Source organism: Dreissena polymorpha, chromosome 2 (assembly GCF_020536995.1).
Source record: "Dreissena polymorpha isolate Duluth1 chromosome 2, UMN_Dpol_1.0, whole genome shotgun sequence".
NCBI lineage: Eukaryota > Metazoa > Mollusca > Bivalvia > Myida > Dreissenidae > Dreissena > Dreissena polymorpha.
In genome coordinates, this window is record NC_068356.1 from 46,723,593 (window position 1) to 46,745,483 (window position 21,891).

General features: G+C 35.8%; 2 protein-coding genes across 2 annotated transcripts; one reads left to right on the forward strand and one right to left on the reverse strand.

The window, feature by feature from the left end:
• Positions 1-418: 418 nt before the first annotated feature.
• LOC127870268 (uncharacterized) lies at positions 419-2,903 on the forward strand. Its single transcript, XM_052412900.1, has 2 exons — positions 419-1,248; positions 1,619-2,903. Exons 1-2 carry the CDS (start codon positions 769-771, stop codon positions 2,483-2,485), a joined length of 1,347 nt encoding a protein of 448 aa, XP_052268860.1. The 5' UTR covers positions 419-768; the 3' UTR covers positions 2,486-2,903.
• A 493-nt stretch (positions 2,904-3,396) lies between these two features.
• Positions 3,397-21,864, reverse strand: LOC127866923 (uncharacterized). Its single transcript, XM_052407789.1, has 7 exons — positions 21,677-21,864; positions 17,750-18,375; positions 12,439-12,807; positions 11,758-11,884; positions 10,758-10,897; positions 8,639-8,816; positions 3,397-7,305 (listed from the first exon to the last, which is right to left on the reverse strand). Exons 2-7 carry the CDS (start codon positions 18,341-18,343, stop codon positions 7,049-7,051), a joined length of 1,665 nt encoding a protein of 554 aa, XP_052263749.1. The 5' UTR covers positions 18,344-18,375; positions 21,677-21,864; the 3' UTR covers positions 3,397-7,048.
• Positions 21,865-21,891: the final 27 nt, after the last annotated feature.

The window sequence follows — 21,891 nt, forward strand, 5'->3', positions numbered from 1 at the left end:
CATGTAGACATTCCAATAAACTGCTATTAAAGTTTCTCTTGCTCGCTGATTTCTTTACAAATTCCAACAGTTATCAAATACCATCAGGCAGGTAGAATAGAATAATCACAATTGCCAATTCTCCAAAGAACTCTTGAATGTTAACATTTAATTAGTTAACACGTCGTTCTCGCTGAGAGAGGCATTATGTCTACATGAATTACTGAGTATTGATTATGGAACGCCTTCACTGTCTTATAATACCAAAACTTGTGATATTACGTCAATCTGAGTGTGCATGAATGCCTGTAACCATTATATATATGCATAATCACAATATATACATACATAATTTGAATGTATACAGATAAATAATTAATATATAAAGATACAGTTGTCTTATATACAGATCAATCATTATTATATAAAGATATACTTTTCTTATATAGAGATAAAATGTAAACATATACAGATAAGAATGTTTTATACACAGATAATTTTCCATTGTATAAAGGCTTTACTTCTTTATATAAAGGCAAAAGATTTTTATATAAACATAAATCGTTATGATATAATGATAACGGATATGTTTTTATTATATATAGGCATAACTTGTTTATATAAAGGCAAATGACCTTTATATGAACATAAATCGTATTTATATAAACACATATCGTCTTTATATGCAGATACAATTTAAAAAATACGTTAAACATCTTCAATATATAATACCAATACGAAGATTTTATTACACACGGGAGACAAATTGTTTTGCATCATTTTACAACAATGGATATGGATTTGATACTTGAGCGACTTGGAGTGGAAGAAGGAGTGATACGGCGCTTCAGACAGGAGAAGATAACACCGGACATCATATCACTTATGTCACTATACGACTTTAATTGCTTGGGTGTAAATGACAAAACAACTATCATGAAATTGCGTGTTGAATGTGTTTGTTACCGGAGTAATCCGTGGGCACATAATAATGATAGTACACGGTGTCGGAATATACGTTTTGAAATTTCAAGTAACATGATTGAAACATTGTTCGGAGCCGGATATTCAGTGAAGGACACTAGTATTGCACTTGGGGTTTCTGAAAGTACCTTATTCCGGAAGATGGGTCAATTTGGCTTGTCAAAGCTCGCATTTACAGAAATTGATGAAGAAGAACTAAACATTGTTGTTGCCACGACCATCACTGAATTTCCTAGGTGTGGAGAAGAAATGCTGCGAAAAGTTTTACTTCAAAAAGGAATTAAGGTACCATGATTTTACTATGCATAACTAGATCTTTTTACAATTGAAGGCGTATTCGGTACATTGTTGATTGATTTTAGTAGACAGTCTATAAATAAACAGATACATCTGTCCGTGCAGATTCCAATAAAGTATTGTCAAACAATTGAAAACTAACTAAATTGTTAAGACTAGTTTTAGAGTACAGTTTGATCTGTGCCAAACAATCATACCTGAAACGGCTATCGCTTTAATCTATTAAAAATAAGAATTTTGTTTGATTTTTTTTCATAGAAAATTCTATTGTTTCAAAGGTACTTGGCTAAAGGTAGAAGTAAATTAAAGCATATTCATTTTTGCATAAAACCAACATAAAGTATTAATTCTTATACAGGTTCAGCGTTTCAGGCTTCGTCAGTGTCTGAAACACCTAGACGAAGATGGAATTCGTGCACGAAAAAGAAGGCGATTACGACGTCGCATTTACAACGTTTCAGCTCCAAATTGTTTATGGCACATTGACAGCAACCATAAATTAATTCGATGGCATTTTGTTATAATAGGCGGCATTGATGATTTCAGTCGTTTAGTTACATATCTTAAATGCACGGACAACAACAAAGCGGAGACGGTTTTGCATTGCTTCAGAGATGGTGTTTCGAAATTTGGAGTTCCTGACCGGGTCAGATCAGATCAAGGCCGTGAAAATATGAAGGTTGCCGACTTCATGATAAATGCTCGCGGGACAGGACGTGGAAGTATGCTCACTGGTAAAAGTACACACAATCAACGTATTGAACGATTGTGGAGGGACGTGTATGACGGAGTCTTGAGTTATTTTTATGACTTATTTTACTTTTTAGAGGACAATGGCCGGCTTGACATTTTAAATGAAACAGACTTGTTTGCACTTCATTACGTATTTATTTCAAAGATAAATGAAAGGTTAAACACCTGGCAAGGTGCATGGAATCACCATCGAATACGAACAGTGAACTCAACACCAATGCGGCTTTACACGGCCGGTATGATGGACAACCCATCAGCACATGTTGATGATATTCTTCCAAACACTCGTACAGAATCTTCGTCTGATGAGGATATGGAGTCTCTGGACAACAGGCCAGTATTATCATCTCTTCAAATTAGTGTTGAAGAAAACCGGATGCGACGGCTCCACGAGCTATGTCCTCAAAACTGGAGGTCAAACAATCACGGCATAGACATCTTTTTGACAACTAAACAGATATTAACTGAATGACAACACAATTGATTGCTTGATTATTAAAAGCTGCTTTATGATTTCCAAGCGAAGTTTAAGTGGCCTGTTCATAGACTTTTAACCTTTGCAGAAAGTGTTTTCTATACTACTATACCAACATACGTTTCAATTATCAAAGCAATTTATTAAGTCCCCGATATGTTAATTGACTTAATTAAAAATACAAAAACGCAAGTATTAATTTAAATAATATTTTGTACTTAATTATGGTTGTTATGGTGTATTAAAATCTATACTTCAAGATACAAATGCACTTCCTTCATTTGCGCTATCAACGTAACATTTTCATTTTCAATACTAATTAAGAATGAACAATTTTATGATGACGGAGGTGCAATTTCAGCATATTCCGCCTGCACATTATTTTTATCACATGCTATACCTTGCTTCCCCATATTATATAGCCATTACGAATAGTTTTATAATAAACATGTGTAATATACCTTTAATCGTTTTTATTGGCTAGTTTTCATTAAACTGACCACGTGATAATACGGAATATTACGCTGGTCAATTGTTTCAATTGTTCCGCCCCAGAGACATGCCTGTTGGTCCGTCGGAACTGACATTTACCCAGCACATTACAAAGTATGTGACCTACTTTTCGCCACTAATGTATACCTCAAGGTTGCACCATTTTATTACTAACAAGCATAACAAAAATAATCATATTTATGGTTTGTTACATTCATTTCCTCGTTTATGAACTACTGTAGGTCAAGAGGGTTTATGTGAATAAGGAAATACGGTGTTATTTTTGTCAACACCATTTCAATCATATAACGGAGTTCAGCTGCTTCTTAGTGCAATTACATATCTCATGCTGGCTGTCTATAATTTCCTTGGGCATTTTCATTTTGCTTCTAAATGAAGTAACACAGACTAACCTCAAATAACTAAACATTTAATAAGATTCTCAATTACATGAACGCAGCTCGTGTGCATACTTTCACAAAGTTGTACAAAAGAAATATCACATGAAGTCATTCACACGGACACGGGCAACATGTTATTGCTAGAACTATACCTTTAGCTCATTAATTACGTCTTTACCTGCACCATATGGTCTTGTCTCAAAAGATTGCCATTCATGCTAAGCAATTACAAGTACAAGTCGCTGTCACAGACCACAAAGGTTATGCTTCCTGAATGTGAATTGTCTATAATTTTGGCAATACACCTACAACAGTGGCTGAAAAATGGAACATGTGTAAGGTTCAGAGAACTTGCGCTTATTAACATGTAATAACATAGGAATCTTTAAAGGACAATAACTCAGACAAGAAGAACTTACAAAAAGGAATGATAGCCCTATATCGCTCACCTGACTTGTTTTTTTTTATACATACGGGAACTTTATTCCTTGCTGGTTGAAAGAAAAAGATTGTTTAGTTTTAACTTATTCACTGCGACTATAAATTCTTAAGGAAATCACATTTGTGCCTGGGGTGGGCCAAACCAGTGATATAATTAATGTTATCCTGGTAGAGGTCCACTAGATGATGTTTACTGTAAAATATCTATGCTCTTGTGGTCTTGGTCTGGTGGTTTCAGAGATGTTTAAAGTTTTCACTATATACACACAATTATTTGCACCCAGTGGCATAATTTAAACAGTCTCAGTAGAGATGCACTAAAAGAAGTTTTATGCCAAATGTCTGCTTTGCCTTGTGGTTTCGGAGGCAATTGCTGAAGTTTTTCCAATTTTCATATAAAGAAATACATTTTACTTCAAGGTGGGGCAAATTTTGTACCAGGGGCATAACTTGAACAAGAGTTTTGTCACAGACATGACGATTCCCCTACATGCCGCATTGACACTGAATATTTAACTGAATATTTAACACGTTGTTTTCACTAAGTAAGAGAAACTAATTTTATTTTATTTTAAAGAATATTTTATTATCATGCAAGTGTGACCTTGACCTTGGAGATATCGGTGTAGATCTTTCACATGACATACTGTTCCATGATGGTGAACAAATGCACTGAGTCATTCACAAATCTCACAAAGAATGACATAGTTATGGCCCAGACAAGGTCAGTTTATGGCCGTATATGACCTTTGAACTGAAAAATGTGACCTTGACCTTGGTGATATGGACAGAATTTTTTTGCATCACACACCGTGTAATGATGGTGAACAAACCTGCCAAATGATTTAAAAATCTCACAACAAATGACATAGTTATGGCCCAGAAAAACTCGTCTATGGGAATATTGACCTTCCAACTCAAAGTGTGTCCGTGAACTTGGAGGTAGTGCACAAATTAACCAAGTCATTTTAAAATATTACGATTAATGACAAAGTTATGGTCCGGACAAAGTTTTGGGACAGACAGACTAAGTGATTCCTATATAGCCCCCCCCCCCCCCTACCACCAATGGTAGTGGGGGTAAAACAGATGGGATTTTTTAAAGTTTTTCCTTTCGCTTGCCATGGCAACAAGAGCCAGTTGTTCATGGAATGCTTTTGTTTGAAAAACTTTAAAATAGCTTCATGCAAGGAACATTCTTGCCAAGTTTAATTAATATTGGACCAGCTGGTAAGGAGGAGATGTCCTTTAAGTAAATATGTTGACACAAGATACAGGACGACCAACAAAGACAGGTCACAATATCTCATAAGTAACAATTTGTGAAAAAAAACTTTTAAACAATGAAAAAGATATCACAACAAGGGCTGTTTGTAAAACATGCATGCCCCCCATATGGGCTCTCCGTTGTAGTGACAGCCATTGTGTGAATATGTTTTTTTGTCACTATGACCTTGACCTTTGACCTAGTGACATGAAAATCAATAGGGGTCATCTGCGAGTCATGATTAATCTACCTATCAAGTTTCATGATCCTAGGAATAAGCGTTCTTGAGTTATCATCCGGAAACCATTTTACTATTTCGGGTCACCGTGACCTTGACCTTTGACCTAGTGACCTGAAAATCAATAGGGGTCATCTGCGAGTCATGATCAATGTACATATGAAGTTTCATGATCCTAGGCATAGGCGTTCTTGAGTTATCATCCGGAAACCATTTTACTATTTCGGGTCACCGTGACCTTGACCTTAGACCTAGTGACCTCAAAATCGATAGGGTCATCTGCGAGTCATGATCAATGTACCTATGAAGTTACATGATCCTAGCCCCAAGCGTTCTTGAGTTATCATCCGGAAACCACCTGGTGGACAGACCGACATGTGCAAAGCAATATACCCCCTCTTCTTCGAAGGGGGGCATAAAAATATGACAAAAACATGGGGTTACATACCATTAGGAACAAAACCAAATTACATGTCATTTTTATGATTTTTATTTGGGGAAATGGTCAAAATGTTAAATATGAGGAAAAGTTACCACTGAGGAGATATGGTTTTTAAAAGTAAATTTGAAGGTAAACAGCATAGTTTTTCTTAGGTAAAAGGGTCAATATACTTTGCTGCTGCAAAAGAAGGAAACAAGCCCAGACAACACTTCAATGAACATCACATTTACAATGTAAACAAGCAAAATGTATTGCATGTAAATAAGACATAATTAACAACATGCTAATAGACAAATTCAAAGAATTGATATACTTTACACATTGTGTACACTACAATACATTAAAATTTGTAAATGTTCATGGAAAAAAGGCTTATTTTCATGCTCAACCAACAATGAACCTATCATTAAAAAAACATTATTACAAAATTACATGAAGATTAGGCATCAAATTTGACCTCTAGTGTTCACATGGTTTTTCTTTTTTGACCTAGTGTTTGACATCTAAATGACCCAATTTCAAACAGAGTCCAGATATCATTGGGACTAATTATCTGACCAAGTTTTATTTAGATCGGACAAAAATGTAGACTCTAGCGTTCACATGGCATATATTGACGATGCACAAAAAACAAAGGACTATCACACAAGCTCAACATAGGGGCTATAGTGCTCAGGAGAGGTAATAATGTTATGGGGACAAATGTGCTGACCAAGTTTCAAGATTGCAAAAAAAGGTTGGCCTCTTGAGGGTTCACAAAGTAAATGTTGATTACACCAATATAACTCACATACTACATTCAAAACATTTTTTACTACATACATATACACAACTAGAGCTTTGTCACAGACGTGACATATACCACAAAATGCTGCAGTGACATTTAATATTTTGCATGCTGTCTTCACAAAACAAGAGAAGCTAATTTATGGCGATTTGGAAGAATGATTATGCCATTGTCTTTTATGGCCATTTTGACCTTTGAGCTCTTGAATTCTTTTGCATTACATGCCGTCCAATTTGAATGTATCGTTACAGCCCTAGTTATGGTCCAGACAAACTTTCAGTTTAAAACGCAGTTAGTGACCTGTGACCTAGTTTTTGACCTGGCATGACCCATATTCAAACTTGACCTTGACAACATCTAGATACAACTTCTGACCAAGTTTGGTGAAGATCAGATGAAATTTTTGGGACAGCCCGACTGACCGAAAGAGTGACTCATATAGCCTCTATTACCAATGGTAATGGGGGTATAATTATATGTGAATGTCATTTTTTATTCTAAACCAAAGAATGTGTTACAAAATGCTAGATCGAACAAATTGAACAGTTCCTCTTGCAGTGGTAGTGAATTACTTTCATCTGGCAATGATAAATTCATTCTGTTTATGCAGGTATTTGCAGTGGGCAGGAAATTAGCACTTTCCATAAATTGAATGGAAGGCTGAAGAGCAAAGCCCAAGGCAGGTTCCTCCTCTGTACCAGTGGCAAACCTTAATATGCTCCCAAGATTTACAGCACCTCTTCTTCCACCTGAAGATATACATAATACTAAAATAATTTGGGAAATGTTATACTGTGTATACACTCTTACCACTCTGCAAGTGGCAATATTTAGGATATATCAACTGTTACAATCATGTGTGTGTGTGTGGGGGGGGGGGATTTTGATGTGAAATAACTTTTTAGGAATGATTTATGACATTTTAAATTTTCATAATACTAACCTTGAAAATTTACTGGTATTAGCTAACTTACTTAAAACATCCAACAAGCTTTAACAGTATTGAATGCTTGCTTTACAGAAATTATTCTATAATGTTTTGGGCAAAATTTTCTTTTAAAAGGTATGACATATAATGCATAAATATACTGTAGCACCAACAGACAGTGCAAAAACAATATGTCCCCCAGTATAGACTGGGGAAGGTTCAAGGTTTGATGAATCCGGAAGTCAACCAGTGAATAGTTTACACAGAAAATAATATGGCTGCCAAATAACATCACACACCAGTTTAAAATGCAGTTTAAGTATTGCCAGCAAATAAACACACCTTGCTGAACAATTAACAGGAGGGTATATATGGAGGCTTATAGTGGTACACAACTGAGACTATAAATAAAATGCACAAACAAGAGTAAAATAACAAAATAATCGTTAGAAGATCTGTGTAATATATATTACACAAGTAGTCATTTTGCTTGCTATTGGAGGGTTCAACTGCAATATAGCGATTGAAATACTAAACACCAAATTATGCTCTCTGGTGATGACAATATCATTTAAGACAAGCATAGTTTGTAATAAAATATGCGTTGGACAAGACTACTTGGTTTCTAAAAGATGGACCTTTTTCAAATTAAACATAACCATTAAGAACATTTGAAATCTTTAACTATGGTAATATACATGACCCTGCCTTTGTGAAGATGAACAAAATATCTTTTGACTGCTACTGTGCAATTGGGGGATAAATATAAACATTACCAAACACAGACAAGAGGATCATGACAATAGCTTTTGACATGCATGCCAAATATCAAGTTGCTATCTTCAATATTGCAAAAGTATTCATAAAATGAGCGATTTTGGCCACATATATTTGACCTCTGACCTTGAAGGATGACATTGACCTTGACCTTTCACCACTCAAAATGTGCAGCTTCATGAGATACACATGCATGCCAAATATGAAGTTGCTATCTTCAATATAGCAAAAGTAATTGCAAAATGTTAAAGTTGGCGCAAACAAACCAACAGACCAACAGATAGGGCAAAAACAATATGTCCCCCACTACTATAGTGGGGGACATAAATAAAGGATGCATACCACAATTGAATGTATAAACACTGAATGGAACTTACTTGCAGCTTCACGCATGTATTTGATGAACAACGTGTATGTGGAATTCTCTCTCTGTCTTCTGTTTGACCCTTCAGCACTAAACTGTGGCTTCAATAGGTGTGTCAACATCTTCAACGTTAAAGGATTCGACTGTTGAGGTGTGAACAGGTGAATAACAGCTGGCAGTTCTTGAACAAGCTGAAAACGAAGGTTCAACAAAATCTTGCTGTTCAAAAACTTAAACTCAAACTGCAATTTCTATTGCAACTAAACAGAATTTTAATGGATATACACATTCCAAAAACAAGATAGCCATAATATCCCTTAATCGCTCAAGATAGAGTGATTGTTTTAAAATATAAAATTAATGTGCTCATAAGAATGGATTTGACTTTGTTATATTAAGATACATGAAATTAACTACATTCAATTTGTAGACCCAGAATCTGATAATGTCAAGAGTTATATATTCGGGTCATATAAGTCACATGGGTTCATTTTGTAAAACAAGAAAGAAGGCAACTCAACTGATGGATATGATTTGCAATATTTAAATGCTGGACATTAGCCAAATGCTTTTGTATGCTTATCCTACCAAGTTTCATGTTAACAGGTCAAACCAAACTCAAGTTATTGAGCGGAAACCATGATACGGATCAACTCTCTTTACTTAAGTCACAGTGACCATGACCCCAAAAGCAGTCTGAGGCGAGGTCTCGTCATTAGCATCCTTTAAATCATGTTTCATTACGGTATCTAATATAACATAGAAATTTTTGATTGGAAACCATTTTTCTATTGTTAGCCACAGTGACCGTGACCTTAACCTGATGCAGGGCTTTTTTTCAGCTGATTTTATAGCCGCTATTTGGTCATATTTCCAATGGCAAAACATATCCCAAATCCAGTAAAAAAATCCCAATGGATAGCCTCTGTTTAAAAAATTCAAAAATAATGAGATTTTTCAGTGCAGAAAAGGACTGGTAGGTTGAAATCACCATTTAAGTGATTGGTTTCAGCTCATGTCGTTCTATGTTATGATAAGTTACCAACATTTTCATAATTTTTTAATACTACTTATATTTTCCCAATTTGTGGTCAAAAGATGCTTAAATTACTTATTTCAAGGGTATTATTCATGTTCCCAAAGTGGTGAAAAAAAGCCCTGTGATGGACCCGGAAATCAATCCCGAGCTAAGTCTTGATACAAGGCACTATCCTAGTTTCATCAAAAGGTCAAACCAAACTCAAGTTATTGAGTGGAAACCATGAAACGGACCAACTGACAGACAAGTGCACTCCTATATACCCCCCTAAATTTTGTTTATGGGGATATAATAATTGAATGAGAACTGAATTGTTTAACATGTTTTGTAATAATACATTTATCATCCTTCTTCACTGGTCAAATGCACAATTCCATTATGTTGAAGCACTTGTTTTGTTCATAACAAAGTCATGAATGAAGATATATAATTTCGGTTATAAAATAAATGGTATTGTCATGTATATGAGTTTGGTTAAGACATTTAAGTGGAAGTCTGCAAAACCACACATTGGGCTTACAAAAATGGAGAAAAAAACAACTCAACTATACTTATTTTAAGGGCCATACAATTAACTTTAAACAAGCTTACAGTTAGTATTGCACGCAATACATGTCCCCTACCATCAGCTACCTGAACTACTTGAAGGTTATCTGTGTTTATACGGCAGCATCTGTCTAGATTTACAATGTTATTTGTGCATTTACAGTTACAGAATGCATGATAGTTGAAGAATGTGAATTTAATGTATGTTAATTGAAACCGAATTTCTATTTTTAGTAACAGTGACCTAGATATTTTACCCTTTGACCCCTATGCAACCCCACACCAGATCTTCCCCTAAGCTACCTACACACCAACTTTCAAACAAATCCATCGGCCCCAAGTGAAGTTATCATCCGGAAACCACCTCAGATAGAGTAGACACACAGACAGACAGACTGACATCGACAGACACTATAGTCCCCTCTGGAAACAGGCAGGGGACTAATAAGCATGTTTTGTATACCGTAATAACTGTTGGTTCATCCGCTGTACATTGGTTTAACTGCTCTAATCAGAACTTCTATTTGCAACATTCAACATTATTTACCTGAACAAGACCAAGACTGTCAAGACCTTTTCTTAGGTCCTGGATGTACTTGTCTACAGGCAGCACTTGATTGAATACTTTCTCCACTAGCTCTGCTGACATAATTCTAGGTAATCTTCCGTTTTGAATAGTGCTCAGAGCTGGAATGTTAAATGTACCTCAAAATATTTATATATTTGTGTACATGTCTCATTGGGAAATCAACTCCTCACCCAAGAAAAGTTTTTCACATTAGACTATGTAAATGACCAACTGAAAGCAAAATAGTTGATTTCCCCTCTAAACGGGAATCCTCACTTAACCTGAATTTCCTCTTGGTCCCAGGGCAATTTCATGGCAAGGGCATAAAAATGCAATAAAATATTATTAAAGTTAAAAGCTAGAAGGTTTTATGATATCTAAAAATAACAAGCTGTAAACACCTTAAAGGGACCATCAACTACGAATGATGAAAAAAGAAAAGTTCTAAAATAGAGTTCTAAGTTCTATGTTATATACCAGTCCTGGTATTTTAATCAAAATAAACTAATATAAATTGTACAAAAATACGTTATTTTAGAACTTTTCTTTTTTCGTCATTCGTGGTTGACGGTCCCTTTAAAACTGAGAATAAATTACCTTGCTGAAATGTGATATACTATCATAAATTTTCAGAATAAACAATTTGAGATGCTCATTAAAGTTACATTATACTGCAGTGGCCTGTTTTTGAACAAGGATTTACAAATAAAAGCAAAACAGCACCACTTTGGCAATTATTTTAAATCACTATGGGGGAAATTTGTTTCTGAAATGGGAGAACGTCATTATATACATTTTCACTGTGCTTATGGGGCTGAATTTTTGCCTCATATATCAGAGTTCAAGAACCCTGTATGTACAACTGGGATAATGTATTTTTCAAAGCCTGAATGACTTGGACTTTGCCTTTGGAACACTAAGTACAGGCCACTATATGGCACTTTGTCCCAGTCAAATAAGCTTAATTTAATAAATTTACCCAATATTCTGCCAACAGCTTCATAGTCATCTGACCACTCTCTCACTGGCTCGAAGTATTCTTCCTTAATGCAATGCAGGACAAGAGAGAAGAATTCCTTTCTTGGACCTCCAAAATCAGCAGCACACTGCAAAATTAAATGACAGGTACAACCCACTAGATTTGTTACAGACACTAATGTTCGCATTTTTTTTTACCAAAATGGTGAATCACCGCATGTTAAAATTGGGTCTTGCACATATACAGTTTTTCCTTATGACACATGTCCAGTTTCAAGTCAATTACTTACACAATTTATGAGTAGTTTGATCCACCTGTTGGAGCAGTCAGAGAGAGATGAACAAACCCACAGCCGACCAACCAACAAAATGACAACTACATACTCCCTTGCAAACTTCGTTTGCTGGGGTGTAAAAGATTACGTTATTCCCATAGCATGGCTAGGCAAGAACCCGCTGACACTAAAACAAGGAAATTCAATGCCCCAAAATTTCCAAACCTCTTTGCAACATTCTTTCTATATTTTTCAAAGTTTGAACAATCATATTTATGAAAAATGTAATATAGTGAAACACAATAATCACAAACAGGGAATTATTTTCAGTGAAGTAGACTTGGAATTGGAAAATCGTATGGTCATTTGGGTATGTGGATTTTTTTCTACACTTTATATGTATTTACCTCTCCATAGAACTGAACTTCAAGGCATTTCCTCATGTCGCTTATTGCCCTTATTTCCTCAATTGCTGTTTTCAGTAGATCGCCTCTGTCTACCAAAATGAAATTGGTTTCACCATAAATGCCCGTAGATGATGTCTCTTCTGTTAGTTCTAATGGTCTCCCAGTGACAATCTCTTTTTGAAAGATCTTTAGCACATGAATAGGATCAGACACATCATTGGATTTACAAAATGTAGTACACTTTTTAACAATTGTACTTAAATAATCTCCATTATGCTGGTCCTCACTGCCCGGGAGTACATTGTCCAGGGTCACCATGGAAGTTATGCTGGCAATCTCTGGTAAATCATGGAATTCCATGGGAAACCCCTGAAATTGAAACAACTGTGGTGAGGGGTGTATAGTGTGGGGGTCTGGGCATTTATTACATTATCTTCCAAAAATAAGAAAAGAGGGCCTGAAAGGCCCAAAGTCGCTCACCTGAGATAACAAGATATTTTTGGGACAAATCTTCTGACCAAGTTTCACAAAGATCGGAAAATAAATGTGGCCTCTAGAGTGTTAACAAGGTTTTACTATAGCCATATAAGGAAAAATGCCCCGCCCCCTGGCAGCCATGTTTTTCAACCAACCGGCATCATTTTTGAACTAATCCAAGATATTATCGGGATGAATCTTCTGACCAAGTTTCATGAAGATCGGACAGTAATGTGGCCTCTAGAGTGTTTACAAGATTTTACTATAGCCATATAAGGAAAAATGCCCCGCCCCTTGGAAGCCATTTTTTTCAAGCAAACATAATTATTTTCGAACTCATCCAAGATTTATTGAGACACATCTTCTGACCAAATTTCATGAAGATTGGACAATAAATGTGGCCTCTAGAGTGTTAACAAGGTTTTACTATAGCCATATATACCCATATAAGGAAAAATGCCCCGCCCCTGGTGGCCATGTTTTTTAAGCAACCAAAACCATTTTCGATTTTCGAACTCATCCAAGATATCATTGGGACAAATATTCTGACCAAGTTTCATGATGATCGGAAAATAAATGTGACCTCTAGAGTGTTAACAAGGTTTTACTATAGCCATATAAGGAAAATAGCCCAGCCCCTGTGGTGGCCATGTTTTTCAACCAACCGGCATCATTTTTAAACTCGTCCAAGATATTATTGGGATGAATCTTCTGACCGAGTTTCATGAAGATCGGACTATAAATGTGGCCTCTAGAGTGTTAACAGGATTTTACTATAGCCTTATATAGCCATATAAGGAAAAATGCCCCGCCCCTTGGCGGCCATGTTATTCAAGCAAACGTAACCATTTTCGAACTCACCCAAGATATCATTAAGACAAATTACCTGACCATATTTCATCAAGATTGGACAATAAATGTGGCCTCTAGAGTGTTAACAAGGTTTTACTATAGCCATATAAGGAAAAATGCCCCGCCCCCTGGCGGCCATGTTTTTCAACCAACCGGCATCATTTTCGAACTCGTCCAAGATATTACTGGGATGAATCTTCTGACCAAGTTTCATTAAGATTGGACAATAAATGTGGCCTCTAGAGTGTTAACAAGATTTTACTATAGCCATATATAGCCGTATAAGGAAAAATGCCCCGCCCCTTGGCAGAGACAGATAAAACCTCAATACAAACAAGCAAATTCGTTGAATTGATATCCCCGGCCAATATGCTTCTGGACACAAAAGTGTTCTGGACGGATGGAGAACAACCTTTGACCTCAATGTGTGACCTTGACCTTAGCCCCTAGGATTATGGGTGTTGAATGTGAAGCACCCCCAGATGATTGAGAACATCTATGGCAAGTTTCATGGCTCTGGCTCATGTGTTAATGGAGATAAAGCTCTAAGCTTATATTAAAAAGCATTTTTTCACGATACAAAGGGCCATAACTCCGTTATTAACAGATGGTGTACAATGCCATTTGGCGTGCGTCATCCTCTTATCCATATATATATACTCATACAAAGTTTCAATGAAATCCGCCAAAGCACTTCAAAGATATGGCTCCGGACGGACGGACGGACAGAAAGAAGGACAGACAACACCAAAACAATATCCCTCCGCCTATGGAGGGGATAATAACTCATGACTGCATGCTTTAACAGGACAATACGAGATGTGCCCCTTACATTACAATACATGACATCCCCTTTTCTTTTTTCTTTTTTAATTATGATTCGTGCGTGATACATCAACTACTGTATTGTTACATAAGTGAAAAGGTATATGAAAGAAAGAAATTAACATAACCTGTCGTAACACATTATATATTACATCTCTCTTCATAAAATCATAATGGGACTGTGTCTTTTAAAGGGGCCTTTTCACGTTTGGGTAATTTACAAAATTGAAAAAAGTTGTTTCAGATTCGCAAATTTTCGTTTTAGTTATGATATTTGTGCAGAAACAGTAATACTGAACATGTACCATGCTCTAAAATAGCCATTATATGCATCTGTTGACTATTTAAAAACCCGAAAATTATCAAGCGTTGCAACGCAAAACAAATTTATAATTTGGAGAGTTCTGTTGTTGTCGTTATATTTTGTGAAACTTAACAAGGATTGCTTATATAAAGTATAAAATACATCTGGCATTGTATCCAGAACAGGGGCGTAGCTAGCATTTTTTAGCTGTAGGCCCGGATATAATACATAAAAACGGGGGGTCCAGATGTCCTCCCCTGGACAATTTTTAAATCCTATAACGCCTGTGGTGAGATTTGAAGCTTATCTAGACAAATAATAAGATATTTGCCGAAAATATAAGACTTTTGCCTGTTTTTCTTTGATATTTTACTGTTTATCTCGATGTTAGTGAACTAAATTTTACTGTATTATCTTCATACCAGAGAACTAAATTTTAAAACAATATGGAACAGAGAAACATTTAAAAGTGTTACACCACACTTATTCACAAGTCAAACCATGGGAATTCTTTCCAATAATACTGGCTGCATGTCTATAACGGCACCGTAACGTGTTGAGTGTTAAACTAACTTATAGTTCATCTATTACACTAATTATTCTAACAAGTGCATCAATTACAAGAAATCAATATTTCTACACTTAACCGAGGCAAATGTGTTGATGATTTCATTGATCGAAACATCCGTTTCTCTGTGATTAAATTTCCGCGGTCATTTACATCATTCGGAATGTGTCAGAATTGATTGTCTTAGGATAATGTCAACATGAAATGCAGATTTCTAACCCCTCACCCACCTCAGGGTCAACATTTTAATGTTTAAAAAAAATGTAGGCCCAGGCCTGCTTTGCCTAAAAGCAGCTTTATATCCAATGTTTACATTTATCGATACAAAGCATTTAATGACAAACTTCAAAACATGCCAAAATCTGTGAAAAGGCCCCTTTAAACCTCAGAGTTTTAAATGGTTATTGAAAATAGAACATTCCATATGAACAAAATTCAATTTAATTAATATAGAACTTCTTTTTAATTAAATAGTGAATTGAAGTTCATTAAATCAAAATATTAAACAACATGTACGACAAAAGTTATTCACTAAAATAAATGTTCCCTATAAAGTTTCCATAAAATTGTCGCTGTTATCTCAGATTCAGGTTATGTTCAGGACAAAATATTTTTCTAACAAATGCCAGATATACTCATCTCAGGTTTCAGCTAGGAAATGATGGCAAACTGTGTTCACAACAAAAACAAGCTAGAAAGTAGATACACCTAAAATCAAAGCGCTGAAGGCACTGATATTGTTGGCTATTGCATAATCTTAGACGCAACTCAGTTTTCAAAATTATGTTATAGCTTTTTATATGTCAAGTTTGAAATGAACACAACCCATTCAAATTTATAAAGAGTTTGTCTTAAAGCACAGGTTGAGATGTGTTTTTTTTCTTCAAATAATTAATAAGAAAGATAATTTAAGCTTCATTTTGGAAAAACAGGGCTTAATGCATATGCATTCATTGTCATCCCAGTACCACAGACTCTCTTTAAACGAAAATCAACATAAAATCAGAGGGTGTCGTCCTTGATTGGCTTGTGCGCATTGCACAGGCAAATCAGTGTGCACAGGCTAATCTTATTTGACATGCATTAAGCCCTGTTTTCCCTAAAAGCACCAAATATGTACAGATTTTGAATGTATTTGAAGTTTGAAAGCAAAAGCCTTGATACTTTAGAAGTAAAGTGGATCTTAACACAAAATTTAACCAAATATTCAAAGTTACTAAGTCAAAAAGAGCCATAATTCTGTCAAAATGCCAACCAGAGTTATGCAACTTGTCCTGTACAGTCCCCTTATGGTAATTAGTGTTGCAAGTCTGAAAGCAATAGCTATGATACTTTAGGAGTAAAGTGGATCAAAACACAAAACTTAACAAAATTTCCAATTTTTTAAGTATGAAGTGGCCATAATTCTGTCAAAATGCCAGTTAGAGTTACATAACTTTGCCTGCACAGTCCCCTTATGATAGTTAGTAAGTGTTGCAAGCTTATGAGAAGTGCTAACAAGGTTCCAGGAACATCCATCCAGACAGATCTCTGGACAGCACAAAAAAAAATGTCCCCCCCCCCCACCAATATGGGGGGGAAACATAATTTGTGCAACTTTATTTATTGGTGTTAGTGCAAGTTATTGACACGACACGAAACCATTGCAATTTTTTGCACATTCACACACACAAACACACGGACAGGGTAAACACTATATGCCTGTAGCCATTTCATGGTGGGGGCATAACAACAAAACATTGCTACTAATCCAAAATAACATAATTATTTATGCATTAGTTGGACATAAAAATGTTTATTTTTTTTATTTTTTATTTTTTCTTGTCATAATTTGAACCATTGATTTTAAATATACATGTACCTTTAAAAACAATTAAATTAACATATTGTATTTATTTAAAACTTGACACACTGTGCACAGAAAACTGACAAACGCAGATAATCTGCATAACAGTGATTTTAAACAATCTAAAATATGATTGGGAGAAAAACTGCCGCAACACCCCTTAAAACAAAAACTGCCGCAACACTCCTTAAAACAAAAACTGCCCACAGACAGGGAGCAATGACTTCCAACTGACTGTCTCCATTAAAATATAAAGAGAACTGACGAAGCCCCTGGTGGCTATTTTGTTTTATAGAACAAAATTTCTCTGACCAAGTTCAATAAGTATTTTAATAATTAAATCTGTGTACAGTCTGGTTTTGATTATAACATTTTTATAAGGCGAGCAAATACATGCAAGTGTATTCACTTATAAATACCGTAAACAAAGTGCACGTACCTGTTGATGAATTATCTCTGAAGCACTTTCAGGAAGTTCTTCATCTGAATTTCCCTGTGAAGTATACAGGTACGTTCCTGTATGGTCCAGATTTGTCGCTATACAGGACTCAACATGGTTACGTATCTGACCTAAAGAAACGTCCTGTTTGCATATGTCACACTTTGTCATTAACTCTGTTTCTTCATCTTCTGTTACTACCTCAACCGTCAAACACTTTTGAATGGGTCTAATATAAAATTTACCTTGAGGTCCTACAACACTTTTCAATGTTTTAACATCCCATTTACAATTAAGTTTTTTCAATTCTCTGCACGAACTGTTACAATGTAATAGCTCAAAGCCCCCACACTGTTCAAGTTTTGTAAACGCTTTAATAAGAGTGTCGTGAACACTTTGTTCTTTTGCATCTCCTTCAAAAGTTACTTTTTTCAAACCCAAACCTGCCTTGTATAAGCATTCTTTTTCAGCACTGTTAGGTACCTTATTTTGATGATTGTTTGAAAGGCACATAAAATTAGCAGTCCAAGTTCGTGGACGTTTTCTTTTGCCTACAGAAGTACTGGTACTAGGCTGCCTGCACCTACTTGGCATAAATAAAGAGTTCCTTTCTCTTAATGTAGCGTCTGAAAAAAAAAAGCCAAGGTTATCTTTCTTACACATTATTAACTGCATTCTGAAACAGAGATGAATATTATTTTGCTGTTCACACAATATATTAATTTCAAATATCTAGAGCACTACAACATATGACAATGTGCGCTGCAGCACTGAGATATTCATTGTGTTAGCCAAATGAAAAAAACACACACAAATGAGCAGTTGTGCAGAGAAGCTCTACAGGCCTTTTTCTAGAGATTCTGTGGGTCAGAATATCTTACTGATTCCCAATGCAAAATATGACTCAATATGTTTTCCTAATTTGTAGGCAATTTTCCAAATTATATAATAAAAGCCAAAATAATATGTAAAAAAAAATATCTTATAACAAGACGGCCATGATGGCCCTTTATTGTTCACCTGAGGATTGAGTCAACATATTTTTGTCAATATTATAATATTTTTGTCAATATTAACATGTGCCATATTATTTCAATATGGCACATGTATGTTCTGAACAAATTTTATTAAGATTGGGTCAAACATGTTGCCTCTAGGGTAAAAACAATCTTTCCTAAGATTTGACCTAGTGACCTAGTTTTTAACCCTGGATGACCCATTTTCAAACTCATTTGAAACTTCAATGAGAATCACATTCTTACCAAGTTTCATAAAGATTAGGTAAAAAATGTCACTTCTAGGGTGTCAAAAAGCTTTTCTAAGATTTGACCAGTCCTAGTGACCTAGTTTTGGACCGCAGGTGATTTTTTTTTCAAACTCGTCTTTAAAGTCTGCAAATTCATATAACAACCCGGAATCCTCATGGACGAGATTTCTTAATAAAAGATTTCATTCGGAACTCGCGCACTGTTGTTTTTTCCGATTTCTGAGCGCGCGCATGGTCTTGAGCAAATAATTTTCTTCTATTTTTTTAGATGACATTTAAGGAAAAACATCGCAATAGGGCTATATACATTGACATATAAATAACCAACTTATATGAATCAATATATTAGTTCTAGTACTACGAATGGACTGAGGATATTTATGTTTTTGTTGTTTGGTACTTGTCTTTATTATTACCAATACATGTGAATAGTTTAATATATATACGATAAAGTAAATGTCTTTGTATTTCCGTTGACAAACTTCCATTAAAACTGTATGCCCAGGCCTACACACAATTGTATAATAATGCAATGACATAATTACGTCACCAAACCTGTTAATATGTTTCAAATTTGACCCCCAGGGGCATAATTTGAACAAACTAAGAAGAGAACTATTACATGTCACTACATACCAAATTTGGTAGCCCTATGCCATACGGTTATGGACAAAAAGATTTTTAAAGTTTTCCCACAATAGGCCTTATATAAGCATATGTTCAATTTTGTGACCCTCGGGACAGGGTCAATTTGACCCCAGGGGCATAATTTGAACAAACTTGGTAGAGGACTATAAGATGTCACTACATACCAAATTTGGTAGCCCTAGGCCCAATGTTTATGGACAAGTAGATTTTAAAGTTTTCAAAAAATAAGACCTTTATAAGCTTATATTCAATTTTGTGACCCCCGGGGCAGTTTCAAATTTGACCCCAGGGGCATAGTTTGAACAAACTAAGAAGAGAACTATTACATGTCACTACATACCAAATTTGGTAGCCCTATGCCATACAGTTATGGACAGAAAGATTTTTAAAGTTTTCACAAAATAGGCCTTATATAAGCATATGTTCAATTTTGTGACCCTCGGGGCAGGGTCAAACTTGACCCCAGGGACATAATTTGAAAAAACTTGGTAGAGGACTATAAGATGTCACTACATACCAAATTTGGTAGCCCTATGCCCAATGGTTATGGACAGGAATTTGTAAAGTTTTCACAAAATAGACCCTATATAAGCATATGTTCAATTTTGTGACCCCCGGGGCAGGGTCAAATTTGACCCCAGGGGCATAATTTGTAGAAATTTGGTAGAGGACTATAAGATGTCTCTACATACCAAATTTATTAGCCCTAGGCCCAATGGTTATGGACGAAAATTTTGAAAGTTTTCACAAAATAGACCTTATATAAGCATATGTTCAATTTTGTGACCCCCGGGGCAGGGTCAAATTTGACCCCAGGGGCATAATTTGAAGAAATTTGGTAGAGGATTATTAGATGTCTCTACATACCAAATTTAATAGCCCTAGGCCCAATGGTTATGGACTGGAAGATTTTGAAAGTTTTCACAAAATAGGCCTTATATAAGCATATGTTCAATTTTGTGACCCCCGGGGCCGGGTCAAATTTGACCCCAGGGGCATAATTTGAAGAAATTTGGTAGAGGACTATTAGATGTCTCTACATACCAAATTTGATAGCCCTAGGCTAAATGGTTATGGACGATAAGATTTTGAAAGTTTTCACAAAATAGGCCTTATATAAGCATATGTTCAATTTTGTGACCCCCGGGGCAGGGTCAAATTTGACCCCAGTAGCATAATTTGAAGAAATTTGGTAGAGGACTATTAGATGTCTCTACATACCAAATTTGATAGCCCTAGGCCCAATGGTTATGGACAATAAAGTTTTTGAAAGTTTTCACAAAATTGGCCTTATATAAGCATATGTTCAATTTTGTGACCCCCCGGGCAGGATCAAATTTGACCCAAGGGGCATAATTTGAAGAAATTAGGTAGAGGACTATTAGATGTCTCTACATACCAAATTTGATAGCCCTAGGCCCAATGGTTATGGACGAGAAAGTTTTGAAAGTTTTCACAAAATAGGCCTTATATAAGTAATTGCATATGTTCAATTTTGTGACCCCCGGGGCAGGGTCAAATTTGACCCCAGGGGCATAATTTGAATATGTTTAATTTTGTGACCCCCGGGCAGGGTCAAATTTGACCCCAGGGGCATAATTTGAAGAAATTTTTGTAGAGGACTATTAGATGTCTCTACATACCAAATTTGATAGCCCTAGGCCCAATGGTTATGGACGAAAAGATTTTTTAAGTTTTCACAAAATCGGCCTTCTATAAGCAAATTTTCATTTTTGTGACCCCCGGGGAAGGGTCAAATTTGACCCCAGGGGCATACTTTGAACAAATTTGAAAGAGGTTCACCCCAGGAACATTCCTGAGAAATTTCATCAGAATTGGACCAGTACTTTAGGAGAAGATGTTTTAAGGAAAAGTTAACGCACGCACGCACTGACGCACGCACGACGGACACAGGACCATGACATAAGCCCCGCTGGCCTCTGGCCAGTGGAGCTAAAAACCCAGACTGGACCGAGTTCCGAATTACAACTATTGCATTAGTCAAAACTTACAAGTTATGCTATTCCAGATATGAAAACACTATCACTGTTTGGATTCCGATTGTAGCCATATTGCACTGTGTTTATTGAAAGCTGCATAGTGTTACGTCATTGGTCGTTTATAAATAACTTGTTTATCTATACATAGGATTGGCATTCCTGCCATAAATTTTCAGACCAAATCTGGGACTTTGACTTCAAATTACCGGGACATGCATACATATAGC